We start from the raw sequence: 17,483 nt of genomic DNA on the forward strand, positions 1-17,483 counted from the left end.
TAAACGCCAGCTTGCGGACACCTCCTCCGACTGCCCCCTTGACCATGACCCCACCTCCCACCACCAAACCATCTCTCAGACCATCCATAACCTCATCACCTCAGGGGATCTCCCATCCACCGCCTCCAACCTCATAGTCCCACAACCCTGCACCGCCTGTTTCTACCTCCTGCCCAAAATCCACAAACCTGACTGCCCCGGCCGACCCATTGTCTCAGCCTGCTCCTGCTCCACCGAACTCATTTATGCATACCTTGACACGGTCCTGTCCACCTTAGTCCAAGAACTCCCCACCTACGTTCAGAACACCACCCACGCCCTCCATGATTTTCGCTTCCCTGGCCCCCAACACCTTATCTTCACCATGGACATCCAGTCCCTATACACCTCCATCCCTCATTAAGAAGGTCTCAAAGCCCTCCGATTCTTCCTTTCCCGCCAAACCAACCAGTACCCTTCCACTGACACCCTCCTTCGACTGACTGAACTGGCCCTCACTCTGAACAACTTCTCTTTCCAATCCTCCCACTTCCTCCAAACCAAAGGAGTAGCCATGGGCACTCGCATGGGCCCCAGCTATGCCTGCCTCTTCGTTGGATATGTGGAACAGTCCATCTTCCGCAGCTACACTGGCACCGCCCCCCACCTTTTCCTCCGCTACATCGATGACTGTCTTGGCGGCTACCTTGTGCTCCCACGAGGAGGTTGAACAGTTCACCCACTTTACTAACACCTTCCACCCCGACCTCAAATTTACCTGGACCGTCTCAGTCTCCTCCCTCCACTTCCTAGACCTCTCCATTTCTATCTCGGATGACCGACTCAACACAGACATTTACTATAAACCGACCGACTCCCACAGCTACCTAGATTACACCTCCTCCCATCCTGCCCCCTGTAAAAACGCCATCCCATATTCCCAATTCCTTCGCCTTCGTCGCATTTGCTCCCAGGTGGACCAATTCCAATACCGAACAACCCAGATGGACTCCTTCTTCAAAGACCGCAATTTCCCCTCAGACGTGGTTGATGATGTTCTCCACTGCATCTCCTCCACTTCCCGCTCCTCCACCCTTGAACTCCACCCCTCCAATCGCCACCAGAATAGAACCCCACTGGTCCTCACCTTCCACCCCACCAACCTCCAGATACATCATATCATTCTTCGTCATTTCCGCCATCTCCAAACAGACCCCACCACCCAGGATATATTTCCCTCCCCACCCCATCAGCGTTCTGGAAAGACCATTCCCTCCGCGACTCCCTCGTCAGATCCACACCCCCCACCAACCCAACTTCCACTCCCGGCACCTTCCCCTGCAACCGCAAGAAATGCAAAACTTGCGCCCACACCTCTCCCCTCACTTCCCTCCAAGGCCCTAAGGGATCCTTTCATATCCGTCAGAAATTCACCTGCATCTCCACACACATCATTTACTGCATCCGCTGCACCCGATGTGGCCTCTTATACATTGGGGAGACAGGCCGCCTACTTGCAGAACGTTTCAGAGAACACCTCTAGGACACTCGCACCAACCAACCCAACCGCCCAGTGGCTGAACACTTTAACCCCCCCTCCCACTCCGCCAAGGACATGCAGGTCCTTGGCCTCCTCCATCGCCAGACCATGGCAACACGACCCCTGGAGGAAAAGCGCCTCATCTTCCGCCTAGGAACCCTCCAACCACAAGGGATAAATGCAGATTTCTCCAGCTTTCTCATTTCCCCTCCACCCACCTATTCTCAGTCCCAATCCTCAGACTCCCAACCCGCCTTCTTGACCTGCAATCTTCTTCCCGACCTCTCCGGCCTATCACCCTCACCTTAACCTCCTTCCACCTATCGTATTCCCAACGCCTCTCCCCCAAGTCCCTCCTCCCTACCTTTTATCTTAGCCTGCTTGGCACAACCTCCTCATTCGTGAAGAAGGGCTTATGCCCGAAACGTCGATTCTCCTGTTCCTTTGATGCTGCCTGACCTGCTGCACTTTTCCAGCAACACATTTTTAAGCTCCTGCCTTCAAAGTAGGGCACTGACTTGCCTCTATCTGCTATGCCCAAATGTCAGGGACCTTGCAGGGCAGCTCCAGACTAACTGTGCTTGTCAAGGTGCAAGGGATGCCAGTGCATTCAGAGTCATATTGTGACTTGGTAAGTTGTTTTGGAGACAGCACAAGGTAATCGGATGTGAGAAATGCCGTTGTTACTAAGGCAGGTTTGGTAAGAAAGGGCGAGTGAACTCAGAAGGCCTCTCAGTGATGAACCCTCCAAAAATCTCAACACAACTTGTAATTGGCCAAACAAACATAAGATTCAGGATGTTATGGTAAATTTATATAGCGCAAGGTGTCTCAGCGGTTAGCACTGCTGCTTCAAGTGTCAGGGACCTAGGTCCGATTCTACCCTCAGGCAACTGTCCTTGTGGAGTTTGCATGTTCTCTTATTGTCTCCATGGGTTTTCCTCCAGATGCTCCTGTTTCCTCCATCAGTCAAGTGTTGTGCAGTTTAGGTGGATTGGCCATGCTAAATTGCCTAGTGTCCAGGAAGGTGGGTTAGTCATGGGAAATGCAAGGTAGGGGGTAAATTTGGTAGGATGCACTTCAGAGGATTGGTATGGACTTGATGGGCCAAACACACTGTATGGATTATATGATTCAATGAATGCTTGGTCAGTCTCCATTGCAGGAGTGCATTCTGTTCTTTGCACCACATTTCAAGAAATATTGGAAATCTTTGGAGTGAATGCAGGACAGATTCACGAGAATGGTACCAGCAATGAGGAACTTCACTTATGTCGGACAGGTCGGAGATGTTGAGACTGTTTTCTTTGGAGAAGGTGCTGACAGGAGATTGCACACAATTCTTTCAAAATCATGAGGGAATTAGACAGTTTGGATGGAGAGAAACTGTGCCCATTGTTGGGAGGATTGAGAGCAAGAGAGCACAGGTTTAAGATAATTGCCAAAAAGCAATGGTGACATGAGAGAAAATAAAAGCACTTTCACATAAGGAGTGCTCGGAACTGGAAGGCACAACCTGAAGTTTCAATTAACAAAAATTAAACTGATCCATGCAAGACAGAATTGGATTGTTATTTTTAAAGGAAGAATATGTAAGGACGGAAGGTGAAAGGAAGGAATAGCATGAGGTAAATTCCTCCAGTGAAGTTAAAAATCACACAGCACCAGGAAATAGTCCAAGAGGTTTATTTGGAAGCATTAGTTTTTGGAGCGCTGCTCCTTCATCAGGTGATTGTGAGAATAAGATTGTAATACACAGAATTTATAGCAAATTCTGTGTCTTACAATCTTGTTCTCCACAATCACCTGATGAAGGAGCAGCGCTCCAAAAACTAATGCTTCCAAATAAACCTCTTGGACTATTTCCTGGTGCTGTGTGATTTTCAACTTTGTACACCCAAGTCCAACACCAGCATCTCCAAATCATGTCCTCCAGTGAAGATCTTGCAACATATACAACCGGCCAAATGGCCTGTTTCTATGATTTAATAATTCTGTGATAGTCTACTGCTTTTGTTATGTTTATCAAAGTTGTTTTCCTTTACTATAATATTCTAACTTCATATTCCCTGTTAGCCCATTGAATTTCTTTCCAATGTATTCATCATGATTTCCTTTATTACTGTTACCTGTGGGATTGTTATTCATGTTTCAGTCAGATAGATTGTAGTTTTTAGTTTCCAACAGTTCTCTTCACCAACATCAATTACTTGTCTCAATTCATTTGCTAGAATTAAATCAATGTTTCTTTCACTGTTGACCTAACAATATTTTTATCCAAGAGACAAGTTTTGCAGAATTTTTATCCATATTTATCAGTTTAACTTAAGATAGTTTAAAATGACCTAATATGTCTCTTGCTTCTGCATGTTTCTCAAATCTTCCCACAAATTATTTACTAAATTTCATTGATTTCCAGCCTATTATATGCAGAAAACTGTACTAAGGCCCATCAGTTTGTAGCCCAGTTTTAGTTTGGTAACAGATCAGTGATTAAAGAGACAGATACACACTTCTTCCTTTCTTCATAAAGCACTTCCAGTTAGTAATATCAAAATAGCAGCAGGAATATTCAATACAATTATGGCTTTCATAGCTGCTAATCAGCTGCATTGTAATTTCTGGATTTCGCTTTGTAGTATCGCAGTGACATTACTATGCCACTCCAATATGAATCTCAGAATTTTTACAATGCAGAAGGCCAATTGGTCCATCATGTCTGCAAAAGCTCTCTGAATAATTTGAGATAATGCCAAGCATCTGCCAGTCCCATAGCCCTGCATGTTGTTTCTATTTAAATAATCAGTCAATGCTGTTTTCAATGACTCAGTTGAACTTGATTCCACCACACTTCCAGGCAGCACATTCCAAACCCCGAGAAAGATTTATCTCACCTCATATTTGCTTCTTTTTCAAAGTAATTTAAAACTTTGTCTTCTGATTTTTTAATCTTTCAAAATGAGGAACAGTTTCTTCCTATCTCCTCTGTCAAGACCCTTCATGATTTTGAAAACATCTATCAAATTTTCCCTCAGCCTTCTCATCTGGAAGACCCAACTTCTCCAATCTGCACACAAAAATAAAGTTTCTCATTATCGTTACTATCTGGCTATTTTATCCCAAGTAAATGTTTCTGGAACTTCCCCACAACTGAAAGTAAACTGCCAAATATATAACTGCTGGGCCTACCTTTACAAACCTTTTGAACAAGGGGGTAACATTTGCAATTCTGCATCCTCTGGCACTAACTCCCAAAGCTGGGGAAGTTTGGAAAATTATTGTCAATGCCACTCTGATTTCCACTTCCTTCAATATGCATCTCATCCAGTCCTCAGGCCTTATCAAATTTAAGCATCGATAGTTCGTCCAAAATCTCCCCATCAATTTTAAAAAACCTTCTTGAGATTGAGTGTCTTTTCCTGTCATCTTGACTTGGGCAGAATCTGCTCTGTCAGTCAAGAAAGATGCAAAGTATTCATGTAACATCCCAGCCATGCCTCTTGGATCCCCTTTCAGTCCTTAATTGGCATTACATATATATTTACCACACTTTTACTGTTGAATTTTTTGGGATTTCCCTTTATGTTAGTTGCCCATCATTTTCTCATTATCCCTCTTTGTCTCTCCTATTTGTTTTTCACCTCCCTTTTGTGGTCAGCTTGGTTTACACCTGCATTTGTTATCTAACACACCTTCATTTCTATCTCCATAAACATCTAAGGAGCTCGAGATTCGTCTGTCCTACCTTTCAGTGTCGAGGGAACAAACCTTAACTGTGCCAAAACCACCACCTCTTTCAAGGATGTCATTATTCAATTTCTGTTTTATCAACCAACCTCCAATTTCAGTCTACTTGGTCTAGCTCCATTCTTGACTTAGAAAAGCCCACTCTCTCCAGTCAATTATTCATACTCTGGAGTCATCAACATCACATTCTATCGTTGTCCCTCACAATACAATTATCATTGTCCCCAAAATGTTCCCTCACTGCCCCTTGATCTATCTGGCCCATCCCATTCTCAACAACCAGGTGTCTCTTTTCTTGAACTTGGCCCCGTACTGTTGCAGGAAATTTTCCTGAAAGCAATCCTGGAACATCTGACCCTTGCATTATGACTATTCCAGTCTATTTATGGGTTATTAAAGCCTTCTATTATAACTACTCTCTGATGTCTGTGCCTCTCTGTAATTTAATTTCTCTAAACTTTTCCCACTAATTTGTGGTCTTTAGATTACACCAAGCAATGTAATTGCACCCTTCTTATTCCTTAGCTCGAGCCAAATCAATTCTGTCCTTGAATCTTTTCCCCAGTACTGGATGCTCTCTTTAACCCAAACAGCAACGCTTTCTTTTCCTGTCTTTCCTAAACACCCTGTTACAATAATATTTAAAACCAAGAACTACACTTCCTGGAGCCAAGTCACAGTTATTGCCACATCATCATTCCCAGGCAACCTGTTCCTTTAACCCCCAAGTTTTATTAACTATACTCACTGCACTTACATACATGCAATGGTAAACCAGACTTAGAATTCATTCCTTTCTCCCTCACTCTGAATCCACATGTTAATGACTATTCTAGCCTTGTTTACCTCTCCAAGCATTTACTGCACTCTGGCATTCTTTTTTAATATTCTCTGCCAGTTCCCACATCTCTGATGAGTTAGTTTAAACCCTCTCCTACTCCTCACCAGCAAAACATCTGACAAGGAACCCTGTCCTGCTCTTTCTCAATGCAACCCATCAGATATGTGCAGGTGCTATTTCCCTCAGAACCAGATGCAGTATGCCCGGAATCAAACACCCTCCTTCCTATCTAGCAACATGTTCATCTATTTGATCTTCTGATTTCTGTGCTCATTGGCACATGGCAGTGGGAGTCATTTGGGACTGCTACTTTACAAATCCTGTTTGTACATTTTCTACCTAGCTCCCCAATTGCCAGTTGCAGGACCACATCCCCCTTCCCACTTATACGGTGGACCACGACTTCTGACTGTTGTCTTCCTGAAGGAATTTCCTATAACTGCTCTGTGACATCCAACAGGGAGACAACACACCATCGTGGAGTCATGTTGATAGCCACAAAAGTACCTGTTGCTCTAAAGTGTAGTACCCTATCAATGTTGCCTTTGCACTTTCTTTCCTCCCTTCCAGTACAGATAGACCACCGATGGCATCACAGGCTTTGTTCTTGTATTCCTCCAAGAATCCACTGTCCTCACTAAAATCCAGAACAGAATAAGCAGGACCTGTGGAGGTTCTTGCATTACCTATCTGTATCTGTTGGACTGCCTGTTTTTCAACCATTCTCTATCTGCTTGCTTGCCCCTAAATTGCAGTGTGGTCACCTCTCAAAAAGTATTATCCATATCGGTCTCTGCCTCTTAGATGCATATAGCCACTACTCGAGGTCTGAAACCATGAACTCAAGCTTGTGCAAGCTGTGACATTTTTTGTACACAGGCTAGTTTTGGTCATGAGAAGGGTCCACATCCCCCCACATGCCATAAGTCAGGTATTCTGCTTGGCTGAACTAGCTTTCCGTATCTTAACATATACTTTTCCATTCCGTTAGTTACCTTATCTATTTTAACCTTACTCTCTTGACTATGAATTAAAACTGGACATTAGTAGAATTCAGAAATTCTTCATCCTTACTTACAAAGCAGCTTCTTCTCCTGTGCCTATAAATTATTTATTTCACAGCATTCGTTCAGGAACGTACATTGTTCAAAATTACTGCAGTTGCTACACAGTCTCTAATGCTTAACAACCATTCAGTTCACAACTCTCTTGTGATGTCATTCAGACTTTTTTCCCTCCACTCCTCACACTGTTTTATCTGTTGTCTGCATTCTCTGCTGCTCCATTAGATGCTGGTGATTGTGTCTGAGTTCTCTTCTCTCTTGGTCTTTTCGGTACAACTGATTGAAAGACAGGAGGACCCACAGACATTCTCAGTCATGAATCTTGAGGTCTGGCTGTTCCCACTTTCCTTTCCAAAATAGTTTGTACTGATTCTGTGCTATAATATGCCACTCCCTCAGTGCCACAGTGTCAGGAATTCACAACCCACAGAAAAATGGTCAATGCGTGACTTCACAGGCTGAATTGTCCAAAAGAGATAATTCTGTTGCAACCAAATAATAAATCAAGTGTTTGTTATTCCATCACAAAATTTACCAAGAGTTTTGGCTACATTGTAAATATTTCTATTTACTATACAAAATAAAGCTCTATTGCAATGTTCATATTGGCTACAGTTTAATTGTATTTTTGAAAACCTCAAAATATTGATCTGTGTTGTATTTTGAGACTTTAACCTGTTTTAATCCGATTACATTTTGTTTCATTTCACAAATGCCATAAGACAATAAAACAGAGGCAGCACTAGGCCACTAGGCCTTTCAGCCCATCAGGTCTCATGCACCATTTAATGAGATCATGGCTAACGATAATTCTCAACTCCACTTTCCTGCCTTTTCCCATAACATGTGATTCCCTTACTGATTAAAACTCTCTCTGAACCTTGATATACTTAATCGCCCAAGCTCAATAGCTCTCTGTGGTAAAGAATTCCACAGATTCACCATCATCTGAGATTTTTAAAAAAGCCTCATCTCTCTCTCTCTCTCAAATGAGTGACTCTTCACTTCAAGATAGTGCCCTCTGGTCCTAGACTCTTCCACAAGGGAAAACAACCCTTCATATCTCCCCTATCAAGTGGCCTAAAAGTCTTATCTGTTGCAGTAAGATCGCTTCTTATTCTTCTAAAGTCCAAGGAGGAAAGGCCTAATCTATTCAACCTCTCTACATATGAAAATCCATCCATACCTGGAATCAACCTGGTGAAGTTTCTCTGGAATGCGTTCAATGCCAATATGGTAAAAACAATAACTGCAGATGCTGGAAACCAGATTCTGGATCAGTGGTGCTGGAAGAGCACAGCAATTCAAGCAGCATCCAACAAGCAGCGAAATCGACGTTTTGGGCAAAAGCCCTTCATCAGGAATAAAGGCAGAGAGCCTGAAGCGTGGAGAGATAAGCTAGAGGAGGGTGCTACTCTCTCCTCACCCCCACCCTCCTCTAGCTTATCTCTCCACACTTCAGGCTCTCTGCCTTTATTCCTGATGAAGGGCTTTTGCCTGAAACGTCGATTTCGCTGCTCGTTGGATGCTGCCTGAATTGCTGTGCTCTTCCAGCACCACTGATCCAGAATTCAATGCCAATATGTCTTTTCTAGTTAAGGAATCAATACTGTTCACAATATTCCAGCCATAGTCTGACTAATGCCTTAGCTGAGCAAAACCTTCCTATTTTTAAACCCTATTTGAAATAAAGGCCAACATTCCACTTGCCTTCCCATTACCCGCTGAACATATCAGCCAGCTTTTTGTGATTAATGCATGGGGACTCACAACTAACCCGGTGCTGCAGTTTTCTGCCGGCTTACTCCATTTATATAGCATTCACCTGCTTGATTCCTCCTAGTTAATGCATAATTTTGCATTTTCCCACATTACATTCCATCTGCTAAGTATTTGCCCACACATTTAACCTGTCTATATCCCTCTAGAGACTCCATCATTCACACCACTTGCCTTCTCAACAATTTTTGTGTCGTTCACAAACTTGGCAATAGCACATTCACTTTCCTCATCCAAGCCATTAATATATATTCTAAATAATTGTAGCTCCAGCATTGATCCCTATAACACTCCACTAGTGATCGGATGTCATCCTGAAAATGCCTCCCTTATGTCAATTCTGTGTCTTTTACGAGTTAGCCAATTCTCTATCCATACTAATATGAAACAACATGGGATCTTATTAAATAACGTAACCTAACACTTTATGAAAATCCAAATATATTACATCTACCCCTCCTTTATCTATCCTCTTGCTATCTCCTCAAAAAATTTGAATAATATTGTCACGCACAATTTCCCCTTCATGCTCACTCTGCTTGATCATTTATGTATTTCTTAATGTTCTGCTATTATATTATTTATAATGCTCTTAATATTTTCCCAGCAATAGACAAAGTTAACTTCTCTATATGCATTTTTTGACTCCTTCCTTTTTTGATTTAAGATGCTACATTTGGCAGTTTTCCATTCCTGTTGACTTTTCCAGAAGGTAAGAATTTTTGCAAGATTTCAACCAGTGCATCCACAATCTCTGCAATTACTTCCCTTAATATCATTGGGTATAATCCACCAGGTCCAGGGTTCTTATTGAACTTCAGCCACCTGAGCACTTTCTATAGTGATAGTCTTTGTATTGATTTCCTCTCCCCCCTTTGCCCCTTGTTTATTTAGTAATTTTGGAATGCTACTGATGCAAAGTATTTATTCAACTCCTCTCCCATTTCCTGGGTTGCCCATCGTTATTTCCCCATCCTCGTTCTTGAAGGGATCTATGTTAACTTCGTCCTTTCTCTTCCTTTTCATATATTTAAACTTGGTCTTACTGTCCAGCTTGGTATTAACCTTGGTTAGCATATTACCTTCCTGGGATCCTGCTTTCTCAGTGAGATATACCTTTGTTGTGAGTATGAACTATTTTCTTACAATGTTTACTGTTGTTCCAGAACTGTCTTTTCTGCTAAATTCCTCTCCTAATTCATTCCAGCCAGCTCTGCCATCATCCCTTTTTAATTACCCTTGTTTAAGCTTAGTCTAGTTGTTTCCCACCCACATTATTCCTTCTCAAACTGAATGTTAAATTCTACCATATCATGATTACTGGTTCCTACAGGATCTTTTACTCTAAGATCATTCATTAAACCTACCTCATTGCAGATCAAAAACAGCCTGAACCCAAGTTGGTTCTATAACATATTATGCTAGGAAACTGTCCTGACTACACTCCATGAATTAATTTTTGCCAATCTGCTTATCCTTGCCTCAATGAAGATTAAAGTCTCTCATGATTAAAAGAACTGACTTTGTTACATGCCCTCATTATCTCCTGATATATTATCTGTTCCACTGCATGGACACTAATAGAGGCTTGTATATAACTCCTCCAAGTGCCTTCACCCCCATTTAATTTCTTATCTCCATCCATGTTGGTTCTACATCTACTAATCCAAAAATAATTAATCGTTATCATACTTAGTCCTTCCCAGGCTAAGAATACCCCACCACCCTTTCCTTCCTGTCCATCCTTCCAAAAAGTCACATCAATCTAATGTTAATTAAATTTTTTCAATGAACTTACCTAGTGGGAATCAGTATACAGTCAATAGGTGGTGGTTTTGTTTTCGGAATGGCATAGAGAGGATACCTGTCACCATGGCGAATCATAACATGTACTGACAGCAATTTATAGTCCGATGGTGCGTGGCCTAAGGACATAGGAACAAGCAATCTGTTATTATGTTAAATTTTAAGTCAATAGTATTTCTTCGTAATGAAGAACAAATAAGTAATATTTAATTGGTAAATATTTCAAGGTTTTAAAACAGAAATCAATGCAAATAGATTCAAAACAAATTCTACCACAATACGAGCATATCAAGAAGACTCATATAATCTTGTATTAACCAAGACACCAGTGCCCCTTCTCCCTCCCTCCAGGCTTCACAGAGACCGTTTCCTTTAGAACACCTTGGTGCACTCCTCATCCACTCCAACACCTCCCAACTTGCCCGCAGGATCTTCTCATGTAATCTCAGAAGATGCAACACCTGTCCACTTACTTCCTTCTTCCTGATTATTCAATGGTCCAGACACACCATCCAGGAACGGCAGCGATTTACCTGCACGTCACTCAATCTAGTCTACCACATTCGCTGCTCACATTATGGACTCCTCTACACTGGGGAGACAAAACGCAGTCTGGATGAGTGCTTTGTGGAACACCCATGTTCTGCCTGTAAAAATGACCCCAAGCTTCCAGTTGCTCACCTGTTCAACACACCACCCTGTTCCCTGGCCAACATTTCTGTCTCAGCCTTACTGCAGTGTTCCAGTAAGGCTCAGTGCAAACCAGAAGAACAGTATCTCATTTTCTGCTGGGGGATCCTGGATTCAGTACAGAGTTCAATCATTTTGGAACGTGAATGCCTCCTTCTATGTCTTTTACCCAGCTCCATACAGGCCCTGTCATGACATGGAGTGTTTTTAGCACACCCAACCCATTTTCACCTACTTAGTCTTCATTACCAGCTTTTATCCTTCCCTGGCTTACTATCATCCCTTTCTTTGTCTGTCTAACCATCTCTCTCTCGCTCTGGGCCCCTTCTCCAACTATCCACTTACTCTTTCTTCACTCCCTGTCTTCAGAATATATACCACCTTTTAGGGAAGTGCTGTTGTGAAAGTGACTGGGACCCTTGAGGAATTTTTTTTTTTTAAAAAGAGTTTCCCAGGTTATAAGGATGGGAGAGGTGCAGCCATTGTCCCCATGCGGTGCCCACAGAACCTTGGAGGTTTGTGAAATAAATAGCCACATTAGTAATGAGCACAATGGTTTGTTTTTGCTCAAGTTGTACTAAATTACACTCATTAGGCAGAAGGAAGTCCTTATTTCATCTTCAGAGAATTTGTTCAGCTTCTTATCTGAAATGTCAAACAACACACAGCACTGCTCGTCCCATATCTGTGTAAGTACATGAGAAGGTTCTGGAACACTTATGCTTAGAGATAACTCCAAGCTGCCTGAATTGGAGTTCCCAAAAATGAAGGCCTTTTCACATAGGCAGTTGACCTCATAAATCAATTTGCAAGCATCTTACTCGCAAACACTTTGCTCCTTATTGCTAGATGATGGTTTGACACAACTTAAAACTCCAGTTCATTTGTGAGAACAATCCAACAGCTGGGTAAGAGCAGAAGGAGAGCAATATAGATATAGATAGAGATATTATCTAAGATATTCCAACTTACAGGAAAATGACTCATCCAATTTTATCTCTTTCGAAGACTGCACAAGAATCAACCAGTACAAGTGGAAGTACTGGCAGAATCATCTCAAGATCCTGCAGCAAAAATAAACTTACCAAGTCCCACCTATTCCAGAGGTGCTGAATAAAATCTCTGAACAGATTTATTGTAAATATCTTGACAAGTCATGGAAATTCCACTGAGAAACAGTAGTGTGGTCCTCTGACTATGATACATGTTAAAAATGCAGAAGACTATGATATGGGCAATACTCATCTCACACAAATATGAAGTGATGATTTGGAGATGCCGGTGTTGGACTGGGGTGTACAAAGTTAAAAAAAATCACACACGGTGGCACAGTGGTTAGCACTGCTGCCTCGCAACGCCAGAGACCCGGGTTCAATTCCCGCCTCAGGCGACTGACTGTGTGGAGTTTGCACGTTCTCCCCGTGTCTGCGTGGGTTTCCTCCGGGTGCTCCGGTTTCCTCCCACAGTCCAAAGATGTGCAGGTCAGGTGAATTGGCCATGCTAAATTGCCCATAGTGTTAGGTAAGGGGTAAATGTAGGGGTATGGGTGGGTTACGCTTCGGCGGGTCGGTGTGGACCTGTTGGGCCGAAGGGCCTGTTTCCACACTGTAAAGTAATCTAATCTAATCTAATCTAATCTAATCTAAACAACACCTGGTTATAGTCCAACAGGTTTAACTGGAAGCACACTAGTGAAGTGAAGTATGCATTGATGTATAAATACATGTGGAGCATGTGCACACACAGTACATTTTTGTTTCAGAACAGTTGAAAGAACATATGACTGTTGCAATTGGGGACACATTTCAGAATGGAAGAGAATGCAGTGGAACTTTGTTGCAGCATTTTAGCCTGTGCTGGCTGGAATACAGAAAGGCTTAACGAGAGAGTAAAAGCAATGACTGTCTGATGCAACAGACTACCAGCCACAAGCTTTAGACTTCTCTTCTTCCCAGTGCAGAGTAAATATTGGAAGGGCAAACTGAAAGCTGATTTGACTTTTATGTTTGTAGCTCTAGGGAGAAAGTGTTGCCAACAGACCCTTACTCTCATAACTGGGCATCAAACGACTGCTGAATTGAATTTTTTTTTAAAAATCAGAAAAATATGTGCCACAACTATAGACAAACCTCATATCTCTGAAGCCAAAACTATGATGTATGGAATTGTCACACAAATATGAAAATCTAACTGTAGTGCTGGGGATCATGAATGAACAGTTTATAGACTTCTCAGTATCTGTTTTATATCGGCATTCAGCAATGCAAGACCTCTTAACTAAAAGCACATGGCATGTAATGAAGACGAACTAATGTTAATTAACATCAGGTTTTAGAATAATATGGTCAGTGCTGCGACAAAACGGTAGAATTATTTCTCTTCCACAGAATAGGGAATTCAACTTTGAGTGCTTTTTCCCGTTTCTGCAGTTATAAAGTGGTGGGCGCTACCGAATGTTGCAGCTGCATAATTGGTGTTGCTATTTTTGTGAGTCTGATATTATTTCAAAGAATTATTTAAATAAACATAAGAACCAAACTCTCTATTGGATGGGAACACACCTGTAAAAGAGCACCTTAAGCATTACAACATTATTAAACAAAAGGACATATTTTCTTCTGGTTATTGATATAACCTATTCCAATATGTCACAAGAAAAAAGTTGGTAAACCAGGCCAACATCCTACTGAATTATATTTGCTGGTCACTTTTACCTTAGTGAAGCTAAACGGATGCAAATACTTCAAGTCACTAGTCTAGCGTTGTATCAGCTGCAGTGGAGTAGGAATTTGGTGCAGATCTTTGTGTCCTAATTTTGCGCTCCCTCTATTGTTTTGCATCTGTTCTGGTGGCATACTGAAGGCCCAGTTCGCTCTTTAAGCGATAATGCATCACACTCTTCTTCATGCATATATAACCCAGTTCATAACAATACACAAACCCACTTCCAATTCATTTGTGCTGTACATCATTTCTGATGATAATTATGATTACACAACTAAATAAAACTTAAGTTTAACATACTTAGCAGATCACATATCATGGCCCTGATTTCCTGACTGCCCAATACTCATTATTCCAGTAGAAATGGGCCTTACACATTGGAATCCACTTGCAGCAGTACTGAAAGAATTGCCCAAGAAACTGAAAATCATGCTGGGCAATTTCTCTACACCTGGAAGACTCCAATGGTCTCTACACTTGCAGAAAATTTGGAGAATTCCAGTCACATTAATTAAATAGTAACTCAGGAAAAGTTAAATACATAATCTAACTCTTGAGTAACTATTTAACTGATATTATACTTAGCTCGTAAAAGGACAGAATCCCCCGGTGCTCACCTTCCACCCTACCAATCTTCACATAAACCACATCATCTGCCGACATTTCCGCCACCTCCAAACAGACCCCACCACCAGGGATATATTTCGGTCCCTCCCCTTTCCGCAAAGTCCGTTCCCTCCGTGATCACCTGGTCAGGTCCACGCCCAACAACCCACCTTCCCATCCTGGCACCTTCCCCTGCCACCACAAGAATTGCAAAACCTGCGCCCACACCTCCTCCCTCACCTTCATCTAAGGCCCCAAAGGAGCCTTCCACATCCATCAAAGTTTCACCTGCAATTCCACCAATGTCATTTATTGTATCTGTTGCTCCTGATGCGATCTTCTCTACATTGGGGAGACTGGACGCCTCCTCGCAGAGCATCTCCGGGATACCCGCACCAATCAACCCCACCGCCCTGTAGTCCAACATTTCAACTCCCCCTCCCACTCTGCCGAGGGCATGCAAGTCCTGGGCATCCTCCACCGCCACTCCCTCACCACCCGATGCCTGAAAGCACGCCTCATCTTCTGCCTCGGAACACTTCAACCCCAGGGCATCAATGTGGACTTCACCAGTTTCCTCATTTCCCCTCCCCCCACCTTAACCCAGTTCCAACCTTCCAGCTCAGCACCATCCCCATGACATGTCCTACCTGCCAATCTCCCTTTCCACCTATCCATTCCACCCTCTCTGACCTATCATCTTCATCCCCACCCCCATTCACCCATTGTACTCTATGCTAATTTCTCCCCATCCCCACCACCACCCCCTCTCATTTATCTCTTCACCCTGCAGGCTCCATACCTCTATTCTTGATGAAGGGCTTTTACCCCAAACATCAATTTTCCTGCTCCTTGGATGCTGCCTGACCTGCTGTGCTTTTCCAGCACCACTCTAATCCAGACCATACTTAGCTCACACACCCAACTACACATCCGGCAGTCTTCTGGCTCTCACCCGACCAAGGCCTGACACCTCCTATCACTGCTTCATACTTGAGACCCCCATACCGTATTCTGTACTCGATGACCCTTCCCCTTCCATTGGGCACCAACACCCTTTCCTCACTTGGCACCCAAACCCCTTTCCCCGCCACTGGACCACCTTCTTCCTTTCGTCACTGCTGAACTGCTGTCACTGCGCGAGATTATCATTCCACACTCTTGCCACTGGGCCTGAACCCCTCCCTCTCTGACCTCCTCAGGAGGGACAGAGTTCCTCCCACCCACCGCCACTTATTCTAAGCAGTGCATGACTTCCCTGACAGCCTTGCCATCTTGCATCCTACCCACTTTCCAAGGGGCACTCCACAAACTTGGCATCATACACAGTGGCACATTTTACACCTGCTATCCTGGCACCTAACTCCCCTACACATCAGGCTTCCCCACCTGTTAGCACCGTGCCTACCTAGCAGCTGACACAAATGGCACACCTTAGCCCCTCTGAACCAATCCTCCCCTTCTATTTAGCTCCCTTCTCTTCCAGCACTCTAACACTATAAGTACCTTATGTACTGTGTACTTGACAGCAGCTATCAAAATTACATTTCAGAAACTGCCAGCTGATTGCTGTGAAAAGGTTGCGGGGGGAAGCAAGCCATAGTTTGCCTACCTCTGACCTTTCTGTGCAATCAAACAATTTTAAAATGGAAGCATGGCTCCATGTTTCGAAGGAGCCATGAATGGAATCTCCTCTTAAAAATGTAGATGTAAAAAAGGAATGCAGTGGTAGTCTGCGCGAGATTATCATTCCACAGAAAACCCAGCCCAATAAATTCACAATCATGCACAGACAGTCACACAGCTGACCAGCTCCAGTGGTCAGACTTAGAGCTCGGAACCAGTCCAGATACTTCACTGGTAAAGTTTTCCTTTTGTAAAGTCTCATTTTTAGTGGTTTGTAAAGTATCATTTTTTTGGTTTATACTTCAGATATTTATAGATAGCTTTCATGAAGAAATAGAATCTGGAACTAAAGGCAAGTAACTCTCACTAGAGTCATAGAGTCATAAAGACATACAGCACGGACGTAGACCCTTCTTCGGCCCAATTCGTTCATGCCAACCAGATAGTTAATCTAGTTCCATTTGCCAGCATTTGGTCCATATCCCTCTAACCTCTTTCGCGTCATATACCCATCCAAATGCCTTTTAAATGTTGTAAGTACCAGGCTCCAGCACTTCCTCTGACAGCTCATTCCACACACACACACCACCCTCTGCATGGAAAAGTTGCCCCTTAAGTCTCTTTTATGTCTTTCCTCTCTCACCCTAAACATATGCCCTCTAGTTCTGGACTCCACCACCCAACAAAAAAGATCTTATCTATTTACCCTATCCACACTCCTCATGATTTTATAAACATCTATATGGTCCAGGGAAAACAGCCCCAGCGTATTCAGCCTCTCCCTATAGCTCAAACCTTGTAGAGTCAGAGTCACAGAGATGTATCAGCACGGAAACAGACCCTTTGGTCCAACCCGTCCATGCCAACCCAATCTAGTCCCACCTGCCAGCACCTGGCCCATATCCCTCTAACCTCTTTCTATTCATATACCCATCCAAAGGCCTTTTAAATGTTGCAATTGAACCAACCTCCACCACTTCCTCTGGCAGTTCATTCCATACACGTACCACCCTCTGCATGAAAAAGTTGCCCTGTAGGTCTCTTTTATATCTTTCCCCTCTCACCCTAAACCTATGCCCTC

At 43.1% G+C, this 17,483-nt stretch overlaps 1 protein-coding gene across 2 annotated transcripts in view; it reads right to left on the reverse strand.

Moving 5' to 3' along the window:
* pxylp1 (2-phosphoxylose phosphatase 1) overlaps positions 1-17,483 on the reverse strand; it is a 162,246-nt gene that overhangs the window by 25,969 nt on the left and 118,794 nt on the right. For both annotated transcript variants that reach the window (XM_043702041.2, XM_043702040.2), the window contains one exon: positions 10,749-10,875. In XM_043702041.2, the coding sequence (XP_043557976.2) occupies positions 10,749-10,875 (127 nt within the window). The remainder of the gene's footprint in view (positions 1-10,748; positions 10,876-17,483) is intronic.

This window comes from Chiloscyllium plagiosum, unplaced genomic scaffold, assembly GCF_037043375.1.
Source record: "Chiloscyllium plagiosum isolate Xiang-an unplaced genomic scaffold, Cpla_swu_hap1 HiC_scaffold_13, whole genome shotgun sequence".
Lineage (NCBI taxonomy): Eukaryota > Metazoa > Chordata > Chondrichthyes > Orectolobiformes > Hemiscylliidae > Chiloscyllium > Chiloscyllium plagiosum.